Consider the following 21,403-nt stretch of genomic DNA (forward strand, 5'->3'; position numbering starts at 1 on the left):
CGGAAGAAATCCGAAGATTTCCTCTGAATATAAATTATGTTCATTCGTTTTTCTCGATCTTTTTCTCTTCCTTTTTTGTGCAAAAAAAAATTGCTTCTGGGTTGGAAAACAAGTCTGAGAATATTTCTCAATGATCTGAGAAAAATAACATCATTCTTGGATATTTCGTTATCCATCCGACTGAAAAAAAATCGATCAAATTGCTGAATTTTCATGAAGAATTCATAAAATCAAAAAATACTTGTTGCAAATTCTAAAAATTGACAATTCTCTGCAATTTTTAATCATTCTCGCAAATCTCTGTGCGTTTTCTGATGTGTTTGTGATTTACAAAAACCCCTAAAGAAATGTAATCTTACCTCAAAAAGTGTTTGTTTGTCTCTTTTCCTTGGATAAATAATGCGAAAGAAAATCACTTTCAAGAGTATCAAGTTCCTATTATCTTCAGCGTTTCCACCTTCTTCTTCACCGCCTTATGGCAACAATTGTCAATAACACATGCGATTATATCACATTACACTCAATTTCACCACTTATTTTTCACTTTGTCTAGGGAAATGCGATGAAAATTCAGAAGAATTTTTGCAATAGGAAAACTCTCAAACGCGCGAAGCGTGTGCGAACATACAACATAACCACACAAAATTTCCGTGTTCAGCACACTAGTGGCGCTGTTGCGAGAAGAGAGTTCGCCCAATGGCGAGTCGTCGTATGCTGTCAAAAAACGTCAATCGACAAACGCCAGACCGTCGTCCGTTAGGACAAACAAATGAACAAATGACTGTTGATTATTTGTCGAATCCGTTCTCAATAGGGCGCTGCAGTGAAACCAAAACAACGCGTTTTTCCTTTTGGATTTGCCTGTGAAATATACTGTCTGAGCTCCAATTATGGATTATGTGTTTGTGCCAGGAGATGGCGGAGAGCAGCCTGATGATATTATCGCCATGCAGAGTGAGAAAATGAGCGCTGAATTGAGAGAATGTCACTCGAGGACACACGCGACACACGCTCTCAAGGCATGTCACCGGAACCCCATTAATCCCTCTCTCTTCGGCGCCTCTCTTTCCAGTGTTTGACAATTCCAATCGCGGCCCAGAATACACCACGAGCTTCCAGCCCTACGCCGTGGATCAGAGCGATCAGGAGTACATGCCGGTGGGCTTTGTGCTGGCCGACGGAGGAGATCGCTTTGGCGTCTCCACAGTGTGCTTCGACACGCACGAGGAGCTCCTATGGATGGGGAATCAGGGTGGACACGTGACGTCCTACTACGCGGGCAGCATGCAGAAGTACACATCATTCCAGGTGCACGCCACGGACATTGTGCGACAGATTCAGCCCATCGAGGAGGGCATTCTGGTGTTGACTAGCACCTGCTTGAGACACCAGATCCGTCGTGGCATTCCCAAGTACACACACACCTCCAAGAGCACCGTGGACATGCTGTGCATGGTGCAGATGAACAGCAACAGATTGATTTTGGGTGGGAATCAGGAGAAGCTGATTGACTACAATCCGGAGACACGCAGTGAGACACTCTTGGCGGACGCCGGAGACAATGGATGTGTCGTATTGAGACTCCACAATCGCTATCTGTGTGCTGGCAATGCCTTTGGTCAGATAACACTGCGAGATCCCTCAACACTGGCCGTTGAGCACACAATCAAGCCACATTCCGGCAGCTTGTCGGATTTCGACGTGGAGGGCAATTATCTGATCTCGTGTGGCTTCAGTGAGCGTCAGCAGGGCACTCTCACTGTGGATCGCTTCCTCATGGTGTACGATCTGCGGATGTTGCGCCTCGTGTCGCCCATTCAAGTGCTGATTGAGCCTCAGCTGCTGCGCTTCCTGCCCTCCCAATGCTCCCGCCTGGCCGTGGTGTCTGCCCTGGGGCAGATGCAGCTGGTTGACACGGTGGAGCTGAGTGAGCCACGCGTGTGCATGTATCAGGTGAACACCAGTGGCAGTCAGTGTCTCAGCTTCGACATCAGTTCCTCCTGCCAAGCACTGGCTTTCGGCGATCAGAGTGGTCACATCAATCTCATCAGCTCAGTGAATGTGTCAGAACCACAATTCAACGCCTTCTCACGCGCCACGGAGTTCGCCGATCCCATTGAGCCACTGCCAATTGTCCCCATCACAGACGAGAACTTCCCACTGTCCTCAATCCCACTGCCCGAGCTGACCACCGGCGATTCCTGGCTGAGCGACTGGCCGCCGCAGCTCATGGAGTATCGCTACAGGCGCCCGAAGCCCATCGATCCCGAGATCCTGGCCAGCATGAAGATGCAGGGTCCCATCGGCTACGCCCTGAATCCGCGCCACACGCGACGCAATCAGATTCCCTACTACATGGAGGCTAGCGCCACCAGCAACCAAGTGGCGACGACCGTGACCAGCAAACCGGACACCGGACTCAAGATCATCCCCAAGAGGTGAGAGAGATTTCTTCCAGGGGTCATGCAAGCTGATTATTCCGAGATAATTCCATCTATTCCTGCATTTATTCGCATGTTATTCAATTATTCCTCGTCTATTCTAATATATTCCAGAATAATTCGAGCTATTCCTACACTTATTCTCATTTTATTGTATTATTCCAACCTCATTCTGGCATATTCCATTATCCTGGATCAGTGTAATTGAATTCATGTGTTTTTATTCCTGATTATTCAGAAATTATTCCAAATTTATTCAATTATTCTTAATTTATTCCTAGCCAAATGTGTCCATATTCTTACGCAAGCTCGGAATATGAACACAATCGGTCCATAATAAGTTGAATAAGTTGAGAATAATAAAGAATAACACGATTTTTCCTGATTTTCTCACGCTTTCGAGTGAAAAATGACAGAAAAAACTTCTTTTAAAGCGTGTAAAAAGACATTTTAGCCTTTTAGCAGAAGCTTAATTGATCACAGACCACGCAAAATGGGTTCTATTCCAATTTAGCAATCCATTCCATGGAATTTTGACTTATATTTCAGTCCATTCTAGAATATTCGTAGAATAAATGGAATAATTTGGAATGGTACAAGGAATAATCAGCTCGCATGCTCTTGAGAGTGAATAGAAGTGAGACTATCAAGAATCTTTGCGTTGGCAGGTATCGCAAGGTCGAGGTGAAGTACTCAAAGTTGGGCACTCAGGATTTCGACTTTGACCAGTACAACCAGACGGAGTTCGCCGGCCTGGAGGCCAATCTGCCCAACGCCTACTGCAACGCCATGCTGCAAGTGCTGCACTTCGTCAGGCCCCTCCGTGGCGCCCTGATGGCACACTCGTGCGCCAAGGAGTTCTGCCTGGCGTGCGAGTTGGGCTTCCTCTTTCACATGCTGGCGACGTCCAATGGGGCGCCGTGTCAGGCCAGCAACTTCCTGAGGTCCTTCCGCACGGTGCCCGAGGCCTCGGCACTCGGTCTGATCCTGTCGGACAGAACGAGTGGCAAGGCGAATCTTGTGGGTTTGATTCAGAGTTGGAATCGCTTCATCCTTCACCAGATCCACTACGAACTCCTGGAGACGGCCAAGAAGTCCCTGTCGCACACCTTTGGTGAGTGTTCCGTGACATCGTCGCCGAAGAAGATGTCCTCGTACGAGGAGAACTTCCCCAAGCTGCAGGAGAGCTCGACGACGGTGTGCGAGGAGAAGTTTCAGTTGATTGAGGCGAAGGAGGAGGAAGTGTCTGCCGGCGCCACACCACAGCGGCCCAGGGAGGATGAGGAGACGGAGATCAGCAGTCTCTTCGGCACCAGGCAGACGTGCACTTCACGCTGTCTCAAGTGCAGCGATGAGCGATCGAAGGTGAACATTCTGCTGGTGTGTAGTCTGCTCTACGCCAATCCTGGGCATGAGGACAGTAATGTCACATTCGCCCGGCTGCTGAGGAACTCATTGAGTGGCGAGAAGACCATTCCCGTGTGGTGTGAGCGATGCAAGAAGTTCACGCCGACCAATCAGTATGTGCGAGTTGTGAAGCTGCCCAAGATTCTGGCCATCAACTGTGGCCTGGACAATGACAAGGATCTGCAGTTGCTGAAGCGCATAACGACAAAGGTGGCATTATTATTTACCATAACCATTTAAAATAATCTTAAAGTGACGAAATTGAGGGGGGGGTCACATTTTTTCCGCGTCTGTTTGCCGTTCCGTCGTGACAAATGAGCTTGTGTGGCCTCAAATGGTAAGAGATATCGACATATCGTTAAAAGTATGCAATGGTAATGAAGATTTTGATGCCAAATCCGCCATTTTGAACATTCCAAAAACACATTTTACTCAATTATTCAGCTTCTATGGTATGATTAAGGTCCAAATTTTAGTATGTTATAGCTGGCATCAAGACCTTTCCAACGAGCCACCACTTAAGGATCGAGGTCCTTCCCGACCCTAGAAAAAAGAGATTAAAGTTTGAAACTTTAAATCGCCATAACTCAGCTTCTAATTAACCGATCGGAATAATTTTGAGTTCATTGGAAAGGTCTCTTAAAATGCCATTTTCAACTCAAATATCATATTTCGATAAGACCACCGCTAGGGGCGCTGAAGTCACATCATTCTCTATTCTATCCTAAGGTGGCGTCGTCGGGCGTGAGTGCGGAGAATGTCACGGTGACCAGCATGAAGCCGTGCAGATATGGCGTGAATTGCTCACGCATTGACTGCCATTTCTCCCATCCGGACAGAAAGTCACCCACATCGCAAGCCACGCCGACGCCGTCCAGCAGGAGCAACACGTGGTTTCCGCTCCACTTCACACTGCAGATTGACGGGGAGAAGAGTCTGACCATTGAGGAGGATGTGGGGGTGAGGAAGTCATCTCCTGAGGTGGATGGGCAGCGGATGATGTACGATTTGACGGCGGTGGTGTGCCAGATTGACGATGGCACGTGCAAGAATCTCGTGTCGATTGTCAAAGTGCCGCCATCGAGTGGGGGGGAGGAGAATGATGGCGGCTGGTTTGTGTTCAATGACTTCAGCATCACGCCAGTGCCGGTGCAGGAGGCGGTGTGGTTCACGCTGGACTGGAAAGTGCCGTGCGTGCTATTCTACAGCACGCACGAGGCACAACAGGTGGACGAGAGTGCTGCCATCCAGCGCATCACCCCAGAACTCAATCCCTTCAGCACAGATCTCTATGCGCGTCAACTCATGCTGGAACCATGCGACTTTCGGCCACTCACGCACGCTGAGATGCCTTCGCGTGGCGATCTGGTGGCGATGGACGCGGAGTTTGTGACGCTAAATCCGGAGGAGAATGAAATGCGTCCGGACGGGAAGATGGCGACAATTAAGCCGAGTCACATGAGTGTGGCGCGAATCACGTGCATTCGCGGTCAAGGTGAACTCGAGGGTGTGCCGTTCATCGATGACTACATCTCGACGCAGGAACAAGTGGTGGATTATCTCACGAAATTCTCCGGCATCAAACCGGGCGATCTGGACGCCAATTTCAGCAATAAGAATCTCACGACGCTCAAGAGTTCGTATCAGAAGTTGCGCTTCTTGACCGACAGCGGCGTGATCTTCGTGGGTCACGGCTTGAGGAATGATTTCAGGTGAGTCTCTCCATCTCCTTTCACATTTACCGTATTGCCCAATTTATGGGTCGTTGCAACATTACAGTCATTTCATATTTCAGTTCATAAAAGTTACCAATTCGATGTTGCAATTTTTCAAGTTTTGTTTGAAATTTGGACTTTATTTAATACAAACTTAAACAATATTCCAACTTTCGCCCAATTTCTGGTCATTTTCCTCCCTTTTGAGGGTTTAAACCTATCTCAAGGAACTTCCGGGCGTTTTCGGCGATTGTCAAGGGATGTTTTCAACGTGAAGAATGAATTCAATGTGGCGAAATGAACGAAATAATGAATCGCATTGCCAAAATACCTTTATTCGCAACTGTTCTTAACATTGGGCGTGTTTCCGATGAAATTCTCGAAGGATTCTGCTGGTCCGGAAATGTCCGGAAAGATGTCTTTGTTGTGACATTTCAGCACAGTCGCATTTTCGTACTCAAAAAGATTAAACAGACACCAAAAGTGCTTTTAAATGCTGTCAAAATGCAATTAATTTCCTGGAAAAAGATTGATGGATGTCCGGAAACACATAAACTCAATCTGATGCATTGAAAATATGTGATTATTCACATAAAAATCATCATTATTGTCTATTTCCCTGGTTTTCGTATGAATTTTCCGGCTTTTCTTGTCTTCACGCGATGAAAACTATGAATTTGACGTCATTAGTAACTAATATGAATCATGTGTAAAGTTGCAATGACGTCTTAGAGATGATTAATTGTCGTCTTTGCGTGTCCTTCCAAGGGTAATCAACATGATCGTCCCGCCGGAGCAGGTCATCGACACTGTGCACCTCTTCCACCTGCCGCACCAGCGCATGGTGTCGCTGCGCTTCCTCGCCTGGCACTTCCTGGGCAGCAAGATCCAGTCCGAGACGCATGACTCCATCGAGGACGCGCGCGCGGCGCTTCAGCTGTACAAGGAGTACGAGAAGCTAAAGAAGGAGGAGAAACTGGCGTCCGCCATCAAGTTGCTGTACGAGATGGGCAAGCAGTTGTCGTGGAAAGTGCCCGAATAGCCAGAGAGAAAAAGTGTGCAAAAACAAGAGAAATGGTGGGAAATAAAGGGAGAGAAAAAAGAATGTAAAATAGTAATTTATTCTCTTTTATTAATTTATTATTCACAGTAAATTTTAGTGGATTATTTTGAAGTGGATTTTCTCAATTGTCAGTATTTTTTTTCATACTTGCAATCAACTGACGATTCGCGCGTTGAGACGCGCTGAATTTCTTATTTACAATTAAACATTTTTTTCTTTTTCTTTAGTGTTTTTCTCTTTATAATGCGCGAAAATAATCAAATAGAACACGATTTTTTCTCATTACATTTCACACGTCAATGTTTTTTGTGAGTTAATTTTGCAATTTCAACATTGGTTCATTCTAATTATTTTTTATTTTGTCCGAGACAAAAGCACATTGAAAGGGAAGTATAATTTTGAATTATTACGCAAAAAAAATACAATTTGTATCAAAAAGAACCTTTATAAAAAAAGAACGATTGGCAAAACACCACGAAAGGAGGAGCCAAAAAGGAGTAAAAAAAATATCACGAACAAAAGCGACTCCGCGAATGATTATTCTCTTTAATTTGTGTCTTTTTTTGATTTTTCAGCATTTTTTTGCCATCAATATTTTTTCTCTGTTTTTTTCACAACACTAAATGTTACTTTTTTGTTCATTTTCTCATAGAAAAAAAGGCAGTTGGAACAAAATTTTGGCTTTATATCATTTTTTCCATATGTTTTTTTTCTATCTTCTCAATTTTTTTTTTAATTTAATTTAATTATTTATTCAATATAACTTTTTCTTTTTCCTTTACTTAAAATTAATTCAATGTTAGCAAGTTTCCATTCTCCACGTTTTCTCTCCATAAAATATAGGGTTTTTTTCTTTTTATTTTTCATGAATAAAAAAGGCGATGAATTCCTAAAAATTAATATATTCATTGTCGAGAAGAGTAAATTAATTACATTACACATTTTACTTCGTAAGTAAAAAATAAGTGTAGGAGCGAAAGAGTAGTTTTTCTTCCTTCTTCTTTTATTAACATTTTTATTTATTTATAAAGAAATAAAGAAAAATGGGAGAAAATAGTAAAATTATGTCATATAAATTATTAGAGAGATTAATTTGAAAAAATTACAACAATACATAATTGGAATTAATTTCTAAATATAATAGAAAAGATTTTCTCAATTCTTTTTTTCTTTTTAACATCTCGAGAATTTCTTCAGTTTCTGTGTTTTCTCCTCTTTATCAATTTCCTTTCTCAGTTTATATTGCAAATAATTATGATCCCATTTTTTCCTTCTTCTTCAATTATTTCTCCTTTTTTCCTTCTCAAAGTAAGAAAAAAGTGTCTTCTTGTCCATAAAATCGCTCTTCCACGCACATTCAACAGTTCAAAAGGGTTTCTTTTCTTCTTCTTCTCAACGAGTAGGCATGAAATATTAAAAAAAAATGATGAATTCACCATTTTTTTCACACGCTCTTAAAACTCTTAACTCAGTTCTGATCCTTCGGCCGAAGGCGCACAACAATTCAGACAACAAGAACCATGTCCTTCTTGTTCTGCAGATTGATCTTCTTGCCCTGCCACAGCGCATTGTGAATCGTGAAAGCGTCTATTGTTACTGTTAAATGCTTCGTGTGAATCTGCGAGAAACATTTACTCCCCGAATTGTATCTGGAAAGAAAGAAAGAAGAAACAAACATTGACTGTGAGAAAACTCCATTTGAGACCAAATTATTAAGATCGGTAGAGAAAGAACTAAAGTTTTAGGGACATTATAAAAAAAATCCAAAACTTTAAACAGCCATAACTCTGGTTCTATTATCAACCATGGAGAGTTATAGACTGTTCTTAGAAATGTCCTAACTTGAACTACAACATATTAAAATCTTTTTGGAATGCATAACAGATTTACCGAGATTAAGAGTCTCTGAATCTATTTAAGTTGATTTTGCTTTGTAAATCCCAGCCAAATAATATCAAGTTTAAGAGGCGGAGCTTCAAAGTGGGCGGAGCATTTGAATAACCTTAAGATAAGCGCTAATCTCACTCAATAACACTTCTTCCATTGATCTTCAACCACAGTGACTCTCATTGTGAGCCACAATAGCGCAATTTGAGTCAAATCTAAGGAAAAATGTGGTTTTTGAGGATATTCAAAATGGCGGACTCACTTGTAAAACTTATCAAACATGACATCGTCCACTTGACTAGGTCCCGTTCCACACAATTTGATTATGCTATCACTTTCCGGATAGAAGCTGTAGAGCGCCCGGAATTGGCAGCCGGCATCTCTGAAGAGGATGAGAAAGTGCTTCGCCTCAGATCGTGCAATCTTCTCCAGCAACTTCTGCTTGGCATCACGATTGACAATCCCTGGGAACACACAATACTCCACGGCATTGAGAATTATGCCACGATTTGATTTGGCTGTTGGTTGTTTATACAACTTTGGACCTGTGAAGGAAGAGAAGAGAAGAAGCACAGATTGAGAGTTAGTATCCTAAGCTCAGAGAGATTCATGTGACTAGCAAACTGCTCAAAACCAACACCAACAACAAGACAAGAACAAGAACAACAATAGATCTACTGGCGGCACTCAAGCACCTGAGTATTCGAGGATGGAGCTCGGCGTTGACGAAATATCACTGGCTCCATCGTCGAAACCGCGACGTTTCGTCACGAGGCCCGGCGGCAGGGATCCCGGGCCAGATGGTGATGTGATGTGACGTCCCATCGGCGACTGAGCCCGTCGCGGCGCCACTGGCCGATACAAAGTGCCACTGGAATCTACGAAAAAAATGCCAACCGCGCTATTAATCTACTTTCACGCGCAAAACTCTCTTCATGCACTTCAACAGTCACGCACGAACCTGATAAATTCATCAGTGAGTTTGACTTCCTTCCGCGAAAACTCGCCACACCCGAGGAGACAGACGATGACGTCCTGGACACGGGACTCTGCTTCCCAACGCTGCTTTTGCCTGCTGAACAGAAAGACAGACGCGCGCAAGACGCGGCATTAAAAAATGTGGACACACTTCGCGGTGGTCTGATTAACTTCTGTTGTTTTAAATAGTCGTAGAGTTCTGCAAGATATTTCCAACGAGCTCTAAATTATTATAATCGGATGAATAGAAGCAAAGTTAGAGCGTTTTAAAATTCAAAACTTTAAACAGTCATAACTCCGGTTCTATTGCATCCACAGAAAACTATAAATCTAATTTTAGAAACGTCTCAACAGAGACTACAACATACTGGAATTTAGAGAAAATTCATCGACTCGTTTTTGAGTTATACAAATTTAAAGTTTTGATAATAGGTTTTACGATTTTAGCACCCCTAACTGTGATCCTATAGATTTATGATGTTCGAGTGAAAATTGCATTTTAAGAGACCTTTCCAATGAACTCAAAATTATTCCGATCGGTTAATTGGAAGCTGATTAATGGCGATTTAAAGTTTCAAACTTTAATCTCTTTTTTCTAGGGTCCGGAAGGACCTAGATCCTTAAGTGGTGGCTCGTTGGAAAGGTCTTGATGCCAGCTATAACATACTAAAATTTGGACCTTAATCATACCATAGAAGCTGAATAATTGAGTAAAATGTGTTTTTGGAATGTTCAAAATGGCGGATTTGACATCAAAATCTTCATTACCATTGCATACTTTTAACGATATGTCGATATCTCTTAGCGTTTATGCCTCACAAGCTCATTTGTCACGACGGAACGACAAACAGACGCGGAAAAAATGTGACCCCCCCTCGATTTTCGTCATATTTCGATCATTTTACCTGAATCCTGATCCCTGGAGAAGTCCCTCTTCATGCTGGAACTGCTGCCGGTGCCGGAATCAATGTCCATGCTGTGCTCCTTGCGTGGACGCACGTGAATGTTGTTCATCTCAATACTGCCCGACTCAATGTGAATGGTTTTGGGACGTGGTCTCGCCACTTGAGTGCTCCTCTTGGCCACGGACTTCTGCTTGCCAGCCAGAAACAATTCCGCCTTGTCCAGACTCTTGCCCTCGCGCTCCGCCTCCTCCAGACTCTTCTTCAGCTTGTACGCCTCGAAGATGTGCTGTCGTCGCGATGCCATTTCCTCCTTCTTGCGCACCTTTTCTGCTTCTTTCTCCGCCTCACGCTCACGTCGTCGCATCGCTTCCAACTCCTTCCTGGCCTTCACCTCCTCCTGCTGTTCGCGCCTCTTCAGCGACAACAGCATAATCTTCTCCTTCTTGCGCTCCATCTCATCCAACACACTCGTGTCCGAGCGCGGCGAGTCATCCAGCGCCAGCAGCAGAGATTCACCCTTGCGCGCCACATGAGGACTCTCACTCTTCACCTCCTCCGCCAGTCGATCATTGATCATCGTCATGCTCTTCCGCTCAATGTCTCGCCTCTCCATCGGCTTCGGCGGCGGCGGCGTCTGCACCGGCGGCGTTTGCCTGGGACTCGGCCGCTCCACTCGCCTCAACTCCGGATGACTCGTGCGCAGCATTGGTTTGGGCTTGATCGGCTGATTCGTGTCGAATCCAATGAAGAATCCCGTCTCATGGCCACTCTTCTCCTGTCGTTGATCCGCAAACGTCTGCGACGTGATACTCGTGCGTCCGGGCGTTGGCAATCTGTACGTCTGATTGCCATTGGACACATTCACCTTGGTCAGGTAGAATTCCTCGGGCTTCTCCCGCGTCTGCACAATGCTGAATGGTTCTCTCACGCGATGGTGATGATGATTCACCTCAATCTCCTCCTCATCGCCCAGAAACGAGATGTTCTGCGGCGCCATGTCGTCGCACGGAACACTGGCGGGCGGCGGCGCGGCGACGGGGAGTGGTGGCGGCGGTGGTGAACACGTTGGCCGCACTGGAGCGCTATTCTCCTTCCTGTACTGCTGCTGCTGCGTCTGCATGTACGCCACATCGCCCATCTTCTTGTGCTGCTGCGACGCCGACATCTCCATTCGCCTCTTCTCCATCTCAATGTGTCGCCGCTTCTCCTCCATCAGTGACCTGATGGACAGCAGCTTCCTGTCGTCAATCTCATTCTCCTGCGTCTGCCCACTGTCTCCTGCCTCCTCCATCTGATGCCACTGCTTCTGCTGCTGCCATGTTGTCGTCGTGCCGCCATTGTTCTCCGCTGCATTGTTGATGAAGAAGCTGTTGATCTTGTTCTTCTGCACAGCAAATCGATTCTCTGGCGAGAACTGAATATCCTTGTACACAATCCTCTCTGGCACCGGAGGCGTTGGCATCTTCACACTATTACTCCGCCGCATTTCCTCACGCGGCGACGCCGTCGTCGCCTCCACATCGTAACCAATCTGGAATGTCCCTCTGGCATCCTGAATTGAACATCGCACCGGCACAGCAGGCTCACCAATGGAAGCACCCGGAGACGCTCTCTGTTGCTCACGCTCCGGCCTGAAGAAGTGATTCAGATGCTCCTGAGACCCACCAAAGTTCTCAATCGTCAGCTGCGACTCATCCGACAGGGAATTCTTGCGCGAACGACGCCCGGCAAACGATTGCTTCCGATGCTCATCCCAATTGCTGGGCCGTCCAGCCGGAGTGTCATGGAAGCTGCTGCTGCTGTGTCTGTCTTCGCCATAGTGTTGCAGCTGCTGTGCCGAGCCGCCGCGCTCCGCTGAGCTGGGCGGCGGCGGTGGCGATGCTTCGTGGTGAATGGACGTGAGTGTCGGCACAGGACGACTCCGATGAACAACATAGGCTGGCAAAGAAGACAGAGAGAAAAAGTCAAATTCTGACTAGTCGTTGCAATATTACAAGATTTCATATTTCTCAATTCGTAAAAGCTATGAATTTGATGTTGCAAACTTTACGCTGTTCATAACTTATATTGACTTATATTGAAAGGATCGAAGGATGTCCGGAAACACATAACCTCAATCTGGTGCATTAATTTGTGGACAAATGGTGAGAAAAATCCAATAAATATGTAATAATTTAACAATAAAAAAACATCAATTTTATCTATTTCCTTGGTTTTCATGTGAATTTTCCGGTTTTTCTTGTCTTCACGCAATGAAAAATAAGAATTGATAAATTTTCCACATTAATAAATGTTATGAATTGTAATCTTGCAACATCTTTTTTAGGAAATAATATTTTTGACAGTTTATTTAAAATGCTACTGAAAGTAAAAGTTGCAACGAAGCGTAATTCTTACCACTATCTAGAGAATCAGTTTCAGTCTTCGACGATTGTCTCGCAAGTGGCGGAGACAATGCTATTCGAGAGCCTGCAAAGAACAACAGATTTCATTAGCATGAAAATCTTCCAAGCATCCCAAAGAATGCACACACACACAACATTCATCACAACACGTCACAGAGAGAGAAAAAAAAGAGGGAAAATGCAAAAGAATTTCACATGTTCTCCAAATGAGAGAAATGAGAGAAAAAAACTTACTCCAAAAATTATAAGCAAAGCTAAAACAACAACAAAAAAGTGGTGAATAAAAAGCCTCATTAATTAATTAATGGCGCACTGAAGAAAACACACAAGAAGCATGAGAAAAAAAGTGTGATATTAACTCTGAATAGTGTGAGATAGAGAAAGAAAGAAGGAAAAAAAATAGATGTGACCACGAAACATGGGCAAATTGAAGCACTTTTCCTTCCACCATCAATGCTATCTTCTTCTCTAAACACTACTTTTCTCTTCACTCTCAATCTACCCTTTCTCTCTCTCGTTCTTCATCTTCTCTGCTCTCCTCGTGTCTCAGACATCTTGTAATCTGTTTCATGTTATAGAAGAAAAATGTGCCTTTTGCCACTTATCTATCATGTATAGATCAATGGGAAACTCTCTTCGCAAAGCATCGAAGATCCAGACAAAATCAAAATATTCGCACAAAAAAAAGAAACAAATGCCAAAAACTAGAGCGAAATTTAAATAAAATGAGGAAGAAAAGAGAAGATAAAGTCCACTTCAGAGACAACACAAAAACCCTTCATTTCTCTCTTCTCTAGCAGAAGAGCAAATGAAATTGTTGTATAATGAAGAAAAAAAAACACAATATTTGCGAGGGTTGCTCAAGTTGAAGAATGGACGAACCACACTTCAGCTGGAATATCAAGGAATGGAAGAATCGACGGGAATGACAGGAATGGATAAAATTCTTGATAGAATTAAACATCAAAAACTCAAAGAATAACGCGGAATATGTTGTAAATATTCTGTTTTCCAGTTGGAGAATAACATTAAAGCGGTAAAAAGAATTTAGGAGTAGAAAGTTAGTGAAAGAAAAGCAATTCCGAGCATCAAATTGCGTTATTGGAAATAATTCTTGAAGAAATTGAGGAAAAATTGCTGATAAAAAGCTATAAAATGAAGGAAAATAGTTGAAAAAGGCAAGAAAAGTGAAAAAGAGTTGTGAAAAAAGCGAATTGAAGGAGAATCGAATCCGCGACATTTCATTATTTTGTGCTAAATTCTCTTATAATGAAGATTTGCGCTGGAATTTTAACATATCTTGAAGAATATTTCGAAGAATGGATGGAATGGAAAGGAATGGATTGTGGAATATAATAGGAAACTGTGGAATATATTGGAAATTTGAAGAATGGAAATCACTTTTTACCCACTTGAGCAACCCTTGAGCAATATTTGGTGGAAATATAATTAAGCAAAGAACCTGAAGAAGAATGCGGTTTTGTGGTCGTTGTGATAAAAGCAGAATCTAAGTTGCTTCTCAACTCAGGAATCGTGATTACTGTTGGGTGGTTGGTTAGTCCTCGTCGAAGTGTCACCCCATGTTCATTAATTGAAGCCAACTTGTCCTTTTCTGTGAAACCGGATTTATACACAAAAAGTTGTTTTTTTGTTTTTTACATTCTCTCTAAATCATCAACTCACAAAAGAAAAATATTACATTGAAAAATCTCTCTTTTTCGTACAGAAACTTTTCAAACAAAGTGTGTGTGTTTGATAGTGTAAAACGTAATTCAATTAAAGAAAAAATAAATAAATAAAAACAAGGAACCATTAAGAAAAGAAAACCAATTAATTGCTGAAGGTGTTTGAGAAGAAACTGTAATAATAATCACATTTAATTTCTTTGGAAATTGTGATAAGAAATCTTTTTCTTCCTCATCTCTTCTCTTTTTTAACCATTGCATTTCTGTCTTATACATACATAAATTGCTTGTGAGAAAGAGAAAAAGAGCCACGGAATTGTGCAAAGAAATGAACTCACAACAATTTTCCACCCTCAAAATCATCTTCCTCACTTTCTGTGTTCTCTTTTTTCACTCTTTCTCTCAAACTTTTGAGTCGTTGCAACATTACAGATTTCATATTTCAATTCGTAAAAGCTATGAATTCAATGTTCCAACTTTAAGCTTTACATAGCTTCTATTAGCGACCACTTGGTGACGCTAGTGCGAACCACGAATGGAATACGAACAATAAGGCGTTGGCTGGCAAATTTGGGAGTTTATTTAATACAAATTGACAGTTGTCAAACGCGAAAAATGAGTTTATCAGGGAGAAAAAGTGAATCTCAGTGACTAAAATGTCCAGGAAAATGTCTTTGTTGTGACATTTCACAACAGAATCGCAATAGAATGGCTTTGGAAATCCAATCAGTTTCCTCGGAAAAGTTCAAAGAATGTCCGGAAACACATAACCTCAAATTGGTGCATTGAAAAGCGCACAAATAGCTAGAAAAACCCGATAAATATATTGTTTATCTACATAAAAACCTCATTATTGTCAATTTTTCTCAATTTTCCGGCTATTGAAACATTTCTCATATCGCAGAAGATAAATTCTTCATGCATTAGTAAATGTTATGAATCGTAATCTTGCAACGTCATTTTTATAAATTCATATTTTTGACAGTAAAGTTGCAACGGACACTCAATGTACAAAACGGTGTTTTTCTTTCCTGTACAAATTACATAAATCAACATTTACCAGGAATAGAAAGAAAGAAAAATCCGCACCATCCATTCTAAAATGCATCAAGTGCAGAAGAAGATATTTAAAATTCAGATATTTTCAAGAGAGTAAATCAAAGATATTCCACAATTGGGACAATTTATCAACTCCATTTCGACCACACTTCTTCTCCTCGCTGCAAAAACCAATTTTATATATCGTTAAGTGATTAGAATGTTCATTAGACAAACTGTGAAATTATTATCAACTCTAAACAGTGTCAAATTTAGTATCTTATAAGAAAGCAAAGCCAAAAATCGCGTCACACGACGCACTTTAGAATGGGTGGAATTGGATTAGCATAAAATTAGAAAAGACCCTCAGCCTGATAAACAACATTAATGTCTTCAAATATATATATAGTACGGTAAACTCTACACAACACTTAAGAGAGAGAGACAGTGTAACAGAAAGACAGCGTCCATCGCAAGCGTCTGGACAGAAAGATGCTGAGCAACAAAACTACAGAGAAATCAATAAAAAAGAATGTGGGGCGAAACTCACCAAAGTCAGGATGCGTGATGCAATTGACGAGGTGAATCTCAAAGAGATTGAACAAATCCGCCACGAACACCTGCAGATTCTGCTTCATGGTGCCCTTGATGTAGGCAATGTCCTCGGGAATCATGTGGTAGACGGAGTATGGCAGATGCTGCTGACAGAAGCTGCTCACGATGTGCATGTTGTAGATGCAATCCTCCACGGTTGGGATGTAATTCACGCGCACCGCGTGCCACGGCACCAGCTTTGGGCTGTAGTAGGAGATGAGGAAGGCCAGACACACGCCATCCGACAGATCGTTGTAGTCCGTGAGGCTCAACACCTTGTCGAACCACTGCTCCAGCTCTTGCACCCTCTGACCACCACTCTCGGCGTCGATGCGCTGCTTCAGCGCCACGCACACGTGCGCCACCCACGCCAGCAGCGGATCCTGATGTCCTGGCTGACCCTCGAGCGCCAGCGCGCGCCCCGCGATGCGCCCCACAGCGCTGGAGATCCTCTCAAACGTCCCCACCTCCTTGATGTACAGCGCCATCAGCGACTCAATCAACACCATGTGCGCTTTCTGCCCGGCCAAAGAATGCGCCAAAGAGAAATACAGAGAGAATTCAAGTAAGATTGCATATAGAATAAAGATAAGAATTATTATTCATCATTAATTATTATCACAAAATCCAATGCTTATTCGCTCATTGCAACATTACAAGATTTCATATTTTTCAATTCGTAAAAGCTAAGAATTTTATGTTGCAATTTTTCGCTTTTCATAGCTTATATTGACGACCGCCTGGCGGCGCTAGTGTAAAGCACGAATGAAATACGAACAATAAGGCGTTGGCTGGCAAATTTGGGAGTTTATTTAATACAAATTGACAGTTGTCAAACGTGAAGAATCCGTGCGGTATTTATCATATCATTGCATCTTTTATCTACAAAATTCTCCTCTTAACCTCTTTTCAACTCTGCACACCGAAAACAGTAAACAAAACTGACACCAAATATTTCCTCATCCTAGAGTCAATTTCTTCTTCATTTCAACTTTACTTTCTTCTCTGTCGCCCTTCAACTTCAACACTCACACATTGCATTTACAAGTCAGACAAACCAGTTAAATCAATCTTAATTCTCTCTCTTTCTCTGGCTCTTATCGCATTTCCACCATCTCTAAACACCCATTTTTCACACTCTCAATTACACAAAATTTCTTCATTCATTCATTCACAGCTTCTTCGCCCTCTTCCGGCCTTCCTCTGTTGTTCATTGAGAATAATATTAATAGTTTAAAAACAACCCAAATTGCCGACGAGAATGTGTGTTTCTGTTTGCATATTCTCAACAAGTTGAGTTTCCAAATGAAATCCTAGCAAAGTCTGGCAAAGATGGGTAAATAGAGCCAAAAACAGCTCAACTATTTAACTAATGGCAAAAGGTGGAAGATAATATACAAGAGAGGCACGTAATGTTTGATTATTTTTAGTCGCTTGCATAAGCCAGAGACGGAAAAAGAGAGAGAGAGAGAGAAACAAGGTAATAATGAGAGAATATTTAATTAATAAAAATGGTAAAAATACTGCTTTATTGTGTTTGTGTGTTAAATTCTCTTCACGAAATTCTCGTCTCAAGTTTCACCCTCGATTTAAGGCTTCAGAATTTTCCTCATTTTCCCACTTTTTCAACCTGTGTTTGTGTGTGAGAAACATTAAATAACTCCGCGCGATGGCAAAGAAACTTTCACACTTCTTCAAACGTCTCGACGATGAAAATTATTAAAGTAATATGAGAATGAGAATTCACGATGCGAGATTGAGTGTAATTGAGTACAATTATATCAACTCACATTGGGTCAATTTACTCTCAATGCATAAATTAATCTCTCTCTCTCACTAATCATTATCTCTTGAGAAGAAAGTGTCATTTGTGATCATTAATTCAGCAATCTTAAGAGCTAAACTGTGAAATTTTTCCACGTCAACATTAGAATAAATGTGGTAATTGACATAATTTGCACATTGAAAGAAATATGACGATATTGAATAATAAAAAATTGACTAAGAAATTACATAAAAGCAAACGTAGACCACCAAATACAGCTAAATTCAAGCTTTTCTTGCAATTTTCTCCACATATTCTATGTGAATCTGCCTGAACAGGTAAAATACAGTTGCTGCCATTGAAATAAAACATTTTTCCTTCTTAATTATACTTTTTCTTCTTCTGTCAATGCTTTAAGACTCCTCTTAAACTGAAATTTGCATGTAATTTGATAATTTTCATTTGAAAAATTCAAATTACCATCAAAAAAAATCATCAAAAGCACTCAAAGTGATGTTTTATTTCATCGGCAGCCACCGTATATGGGAATTGTTATGCCAAATATGATTAGTTATGCAATTTTACACACAAATGTGGCAAACAAAAAGGTGGAGGAAAAGTGCACGCAATTCAGTAATCAATCAGCAAAGATGCACTCAATTTTCCCAAGCCAAACACACAAATCTTTCGAAAATTTCCCTCTCGCCGTTTGTAGCCTAAAGTTGGCGGGTTTTGATGAGAAAGAGAGAGCGAAAAAAAGCGGGCGCGCGAGAGAAATGGGAGTGAAACACGCACAAAAAGATGTCACTGGCGCAATGAAGGGTGTGGAAAACTCACCGTCTTGAGTGGATTCGTCTGAATGAGGATTGTCTCCGTGAGCGGCGTGTCAGCGTTCTCGGGCAGCAGGACACACTTCCTGATGAGAATCTGCAGAATTGTGCCATGATTGAGGTTCTGATAGTTTGGATCGGAGTACAGATTCGACAGTGTCTGACAGTAGAGCGACGCATTGCCCAGTCCAATGACAATCTGTGGCTTCAGCTGCTCAATGCCGGAGATATCACGATAGAAGGGCTCCTTCAGATGGGCCGGAACTTGATTGTTGTACGCCTTCGACAGCAGCCACTTCACCGATGCCTTCTGCTTGGCCTGCAAAAGGAAGAAACAGCCCGAGAAAAGGCAACAGCATTAGAATTTCAATTCGCATCTCTTTCAATCTGCTTCTCTTCTCCTTCCTTCCCAAATTATGTGTGCCCGCGGTGTGTATTATAAAAGTGTGTGACACGGAGATTGAGACAGCAAAAATCTGCTATTTATTTACTCAACACACAGCATTTCCACTGATCTCTCTCAGTCTCTATCTTTTCTATCAACTTCCACGGCCACCCGGACAAACGGAGGCGGGCGCGCGAAGAGTGAGGAAATTCACTGCAGAAGCCAATTTGCCGTGAGATCAGCGAGAGAGAGAGAGAATTAAGTGGGAATTGGTGGGCACGTGGGTGGCTTCTTCGCCATTTACCCCACATCTCAACCTCGCCATCTCTCGCTCTCTCCACCTCACTCTCTTTGCCTTCCAATCAATGCGATTTTGTAATGCTAAAAATCATTTTTAACACTCCTGGCCTAAGCATACAAAACACACCATCAACACTGCCGCACACATTTATACCAACCCGATTCGGTCTTATCTCTCCCTCTCTCCTATTTAATCTAGCAAGTTGGTGAAGTGATGAAGTCATAGCAGCGATAGATAATCTGTCTCTCTATCTCTCTTTGGCTAATTATGTGATTATGAGCATTGATAGATTGATAAAACTACCACTCAATGAATGTCTTATGACTGTTCACTGGAATTTCATGAGACAATCTTGTGAATTCACAGGAAAAGCATGAGAAAACTCTCTCTATGTCAACAAGCTTGATTCCTTCAAATTTTTTAAATATTTCATACAAATTTCAATCATTTTATGAGTTTTTCCTGAATATTTTATCAAAATTTGGTTATTTTGCAAATTTATTTGTAAAATAATAATTTTTTTTTAAATATTTTATTCAATATTTGATTTAGATAATTATTTTTCTTCAAAAATTGCCTGTTTATTTGGCCTTTTGTGTAAAAAAATTCAATTGACAGCTCACAGCTTTCACGAAGCTAAATTGTCGCTAGTGTCGACAAGGAGGAATAACTCCTGAGTGTTTTTAGCGCCAATTCAACCACGAATTATCGCTGATCCGACATTTGAACACTTCAAGCTCATCCACGGAGGATTAATCCCAATTCCCGTCGATTCAAGGCTAACCCGCAAGTCTATAATTGCTCCATTGAATCCAAAAAAAAAACTCAAGGTCATCGAGGTCACTGACCCACTTCTGTCACCAAACAAAGGACTCCTGCTTTGTGTAGAATTTTTCTGCTCGAAGTTGAGCACATAAATACGCCGGGCAGTGTTTTGGATGGAGGAATTGTAAAGTAGGACGGTGACCAGAGGCGAGTCTAGGCGTCACAGTGCGAGCAAGCTCTTATCAATGGCATTCCTGGGTGATAAGAGAGAGGCTTTTCCGCCGGCAAGAAGCGTAAACAGTGGAAAGCAACGACTTTCCCTCACTCATTGCCGGCAATTCAGCGTCCGGAAGGGCGCTTCTTGGCATGTGAACGACCTCCGCGCTTGCCGTGATACTTTCTCCCAATTTCTCCCGCCCTATCTGCCGCCCAACCACATCCCACGGGCGCTCCGGTGTCACCCCAAACCGATCAGAGGACGATGGAGGTAAACAAGAGAGCGTCTTGGGTGGGAAAACACTGAGAAAATAGCTGTGAAAAGTGTGTGACTCGCGGCCAAAACACCCGGACTCGCGTGTGTCCGGGAAGTCTGTGGACCAGTGAAGCCACCACAGCATACCTGGACATTGTGCACGGAATCTCCATCGAAGTTCTTATCCATTTTGCCACCAACCAACACGGACCTGAAGCCACGGACAGTGGAAAAATTTCATTAGTTCTCCATCTTTTTACGCCATTCGCCATCGCACAAATCCGTGCAGCCAAAACAGACGCCCTTTTCCACCCATTGCGGCACACATAGCGCCCCAATTTGTGCACGGGCGTCTCAATTGGCTATCGCGGGTGCGATTGCAGGGGTTGTGGGGTGTGGGTGTACCAGAAAAATGCTGCTTTTTAGCAAAATTTCACACAGTTGCTGCACTTCACTCCACCATTGAATGACATTTCTGGAACTGACGTAAGACCGCGACGCCAGCGCCGGCTCACGACTGGAATTGGCGATCGTGGGCAGCAGTTGAATGGTGAAAAACCTGTCAAAGCTATCAGCGGACTTTGAAATAACCGCCAGGGTTGCTCAAAGTGGAAGAATTAGGGAAGAATATACGAAAAAAAGGCCAAAACTGGAAAGTGTCGGAAAAAAACTTGCCACGAGCTGGAATCGAACTCGAAAAAGGACGTGAAAATGCAATTTTAGCAGCTTTCCAAACAAATATTGTGGAAAATTACATTTAAGGCTAG

The 21,403-nt window shown here is 42.6% G+C and overlaps 2 protein-coding genes across 5 annotated transcripts; one reads left to right on the forward strand and one right to left on the reverse strand.

The window, feature by feature from the left end:
- The first annotated feature begins 785 nt into the window (after positions 1–785).
- On the forward strand, positions 786–6,681 carry LOC132256544 (PAN2-PAN3 deadenylation complex catalytic subunit PAN2). Its single transcript, XM_059753026.1, has 5 exons — positions 786–954; positions 1,073–2,438; positions 3,110–4,058; positions 4,578–5,560; positions 6,332–6,681. The coding sequence occupies exons 1-5, from the start codon at positions 891–893 to the stop codon at positions 6,603–6,605; spliced, it is 3,636 nt and encodes a 1,211-aa protein (XP_059609009.1). The 5' UTR covers positions 786–890; the 3' UTR covers positions 6,606–6,681.
- Positions 6,682–8,044: 1,363 nt separating this feature from the next.
- On the reverse strand, positions 8,045–21,222 carry LOC132256543 (patronin). Of its 4 annotated transcripts, none has more exons than XM_059753022.1 (11): positions 21,042–21,222; positions 20,784–20,847; positions 18,721–19,032; positions 16,075–16,636; positions 14,264–14,413; positions 12,794–12,865; positions 10,397–12,334; positions 9,475–9,588; positions 9,209–9,391; positions 8,776–9,058; positions 8,045–8,275 (listed from the first exon to the last, which is right to left on the reverse strand). In XM_059753022.1, exons 2-11 carry the CDS (start codon positions 20,823–20,825, stop codon positions 8,131–8,133), a joined length of 3,801 nt encoding a protein of 1,266 aa, XP_059609005.1. In that variant the 5' UTR covers positions 20,826–20,847; positions 21,042–21,222; the 3' UTR covers positions 8,045–8,130. The 4 variants fall into 4 exon arrangements, with proteins under 4 accessions (XP_059609005.1, XP_059609006.1, XP_059609008.1 ...); XM_059753023.1 differs by having other exon boundaries at positions 9,475–9,585; positions 21,042–21,221; XM_059753025.1 differs by lacking the exon at positions 9,209–9,391 and having other exon boundaries at positions 21,042–21,221.
- Positions 21,223–21,403: the final 181 nt, after the last annotated feature.

The sequence above is a fragment of the Phlebotomus argentipes genome, unplaced genomic scaffold (genome assembly GCF_947086385.1).
Source record: "Phlebotomus argentipes unplaced genomic scaffold, Phlebotomus argentipes genome assembly contig_5, whole genome shotgun sequence".
Lineage (NCBI taxonomy): Eukaryota > Metazoa > Arthropoda > Insecta > Diptera > Psychodidae > Phlebotomus > Phlebotomus argentipes.

Bases quoted from the DNA above. Each gene is read 5' to 3' on its own strand.
- LOC132256543 (XM_059753022.1), bottom strand. From the start codon at position 20,825: ATGGATAAGAACTTCGATGGAGATTCCGTGCACAATGTCCAG. The intron at 14,414-16,074 runs GTGAGTTTCGCC...CCGGTTTCACAG, and splicing joins CATCACGCATCCTGACTTTG to AAAAGGACAAGTTGGCTTCA. The intron at 12,866-14,263 runs GTTCTTTGCTTA...TGTTCTTTGCAG, and splicing joins AAAACCGCATTCTTCTTCAG to GCTCTCGAATAGCATTGTCT.
- LOC132256544 (XM_059753026.1), top strand. From the start codon at position 891: ATGGATTATGTGTTTGTGCCAGGAGATGGCGGAGAGCAGCCTGATGAT. The intron at 4,059-4,577 runs GTGGCATTATTA...TTCTATCCTAAG, and splicing joins TGAAGCGCATAACGACAAAG to GTGGCGTCGTCGGGCGTGAG. The intron at 5,561-6,331 runs GTGAGTCTCTCC...TGTCCTTCCAAG, and splicing joins GGCTTGAGGAATGATTTCAG to GGTAATCAACATGATCGTCC.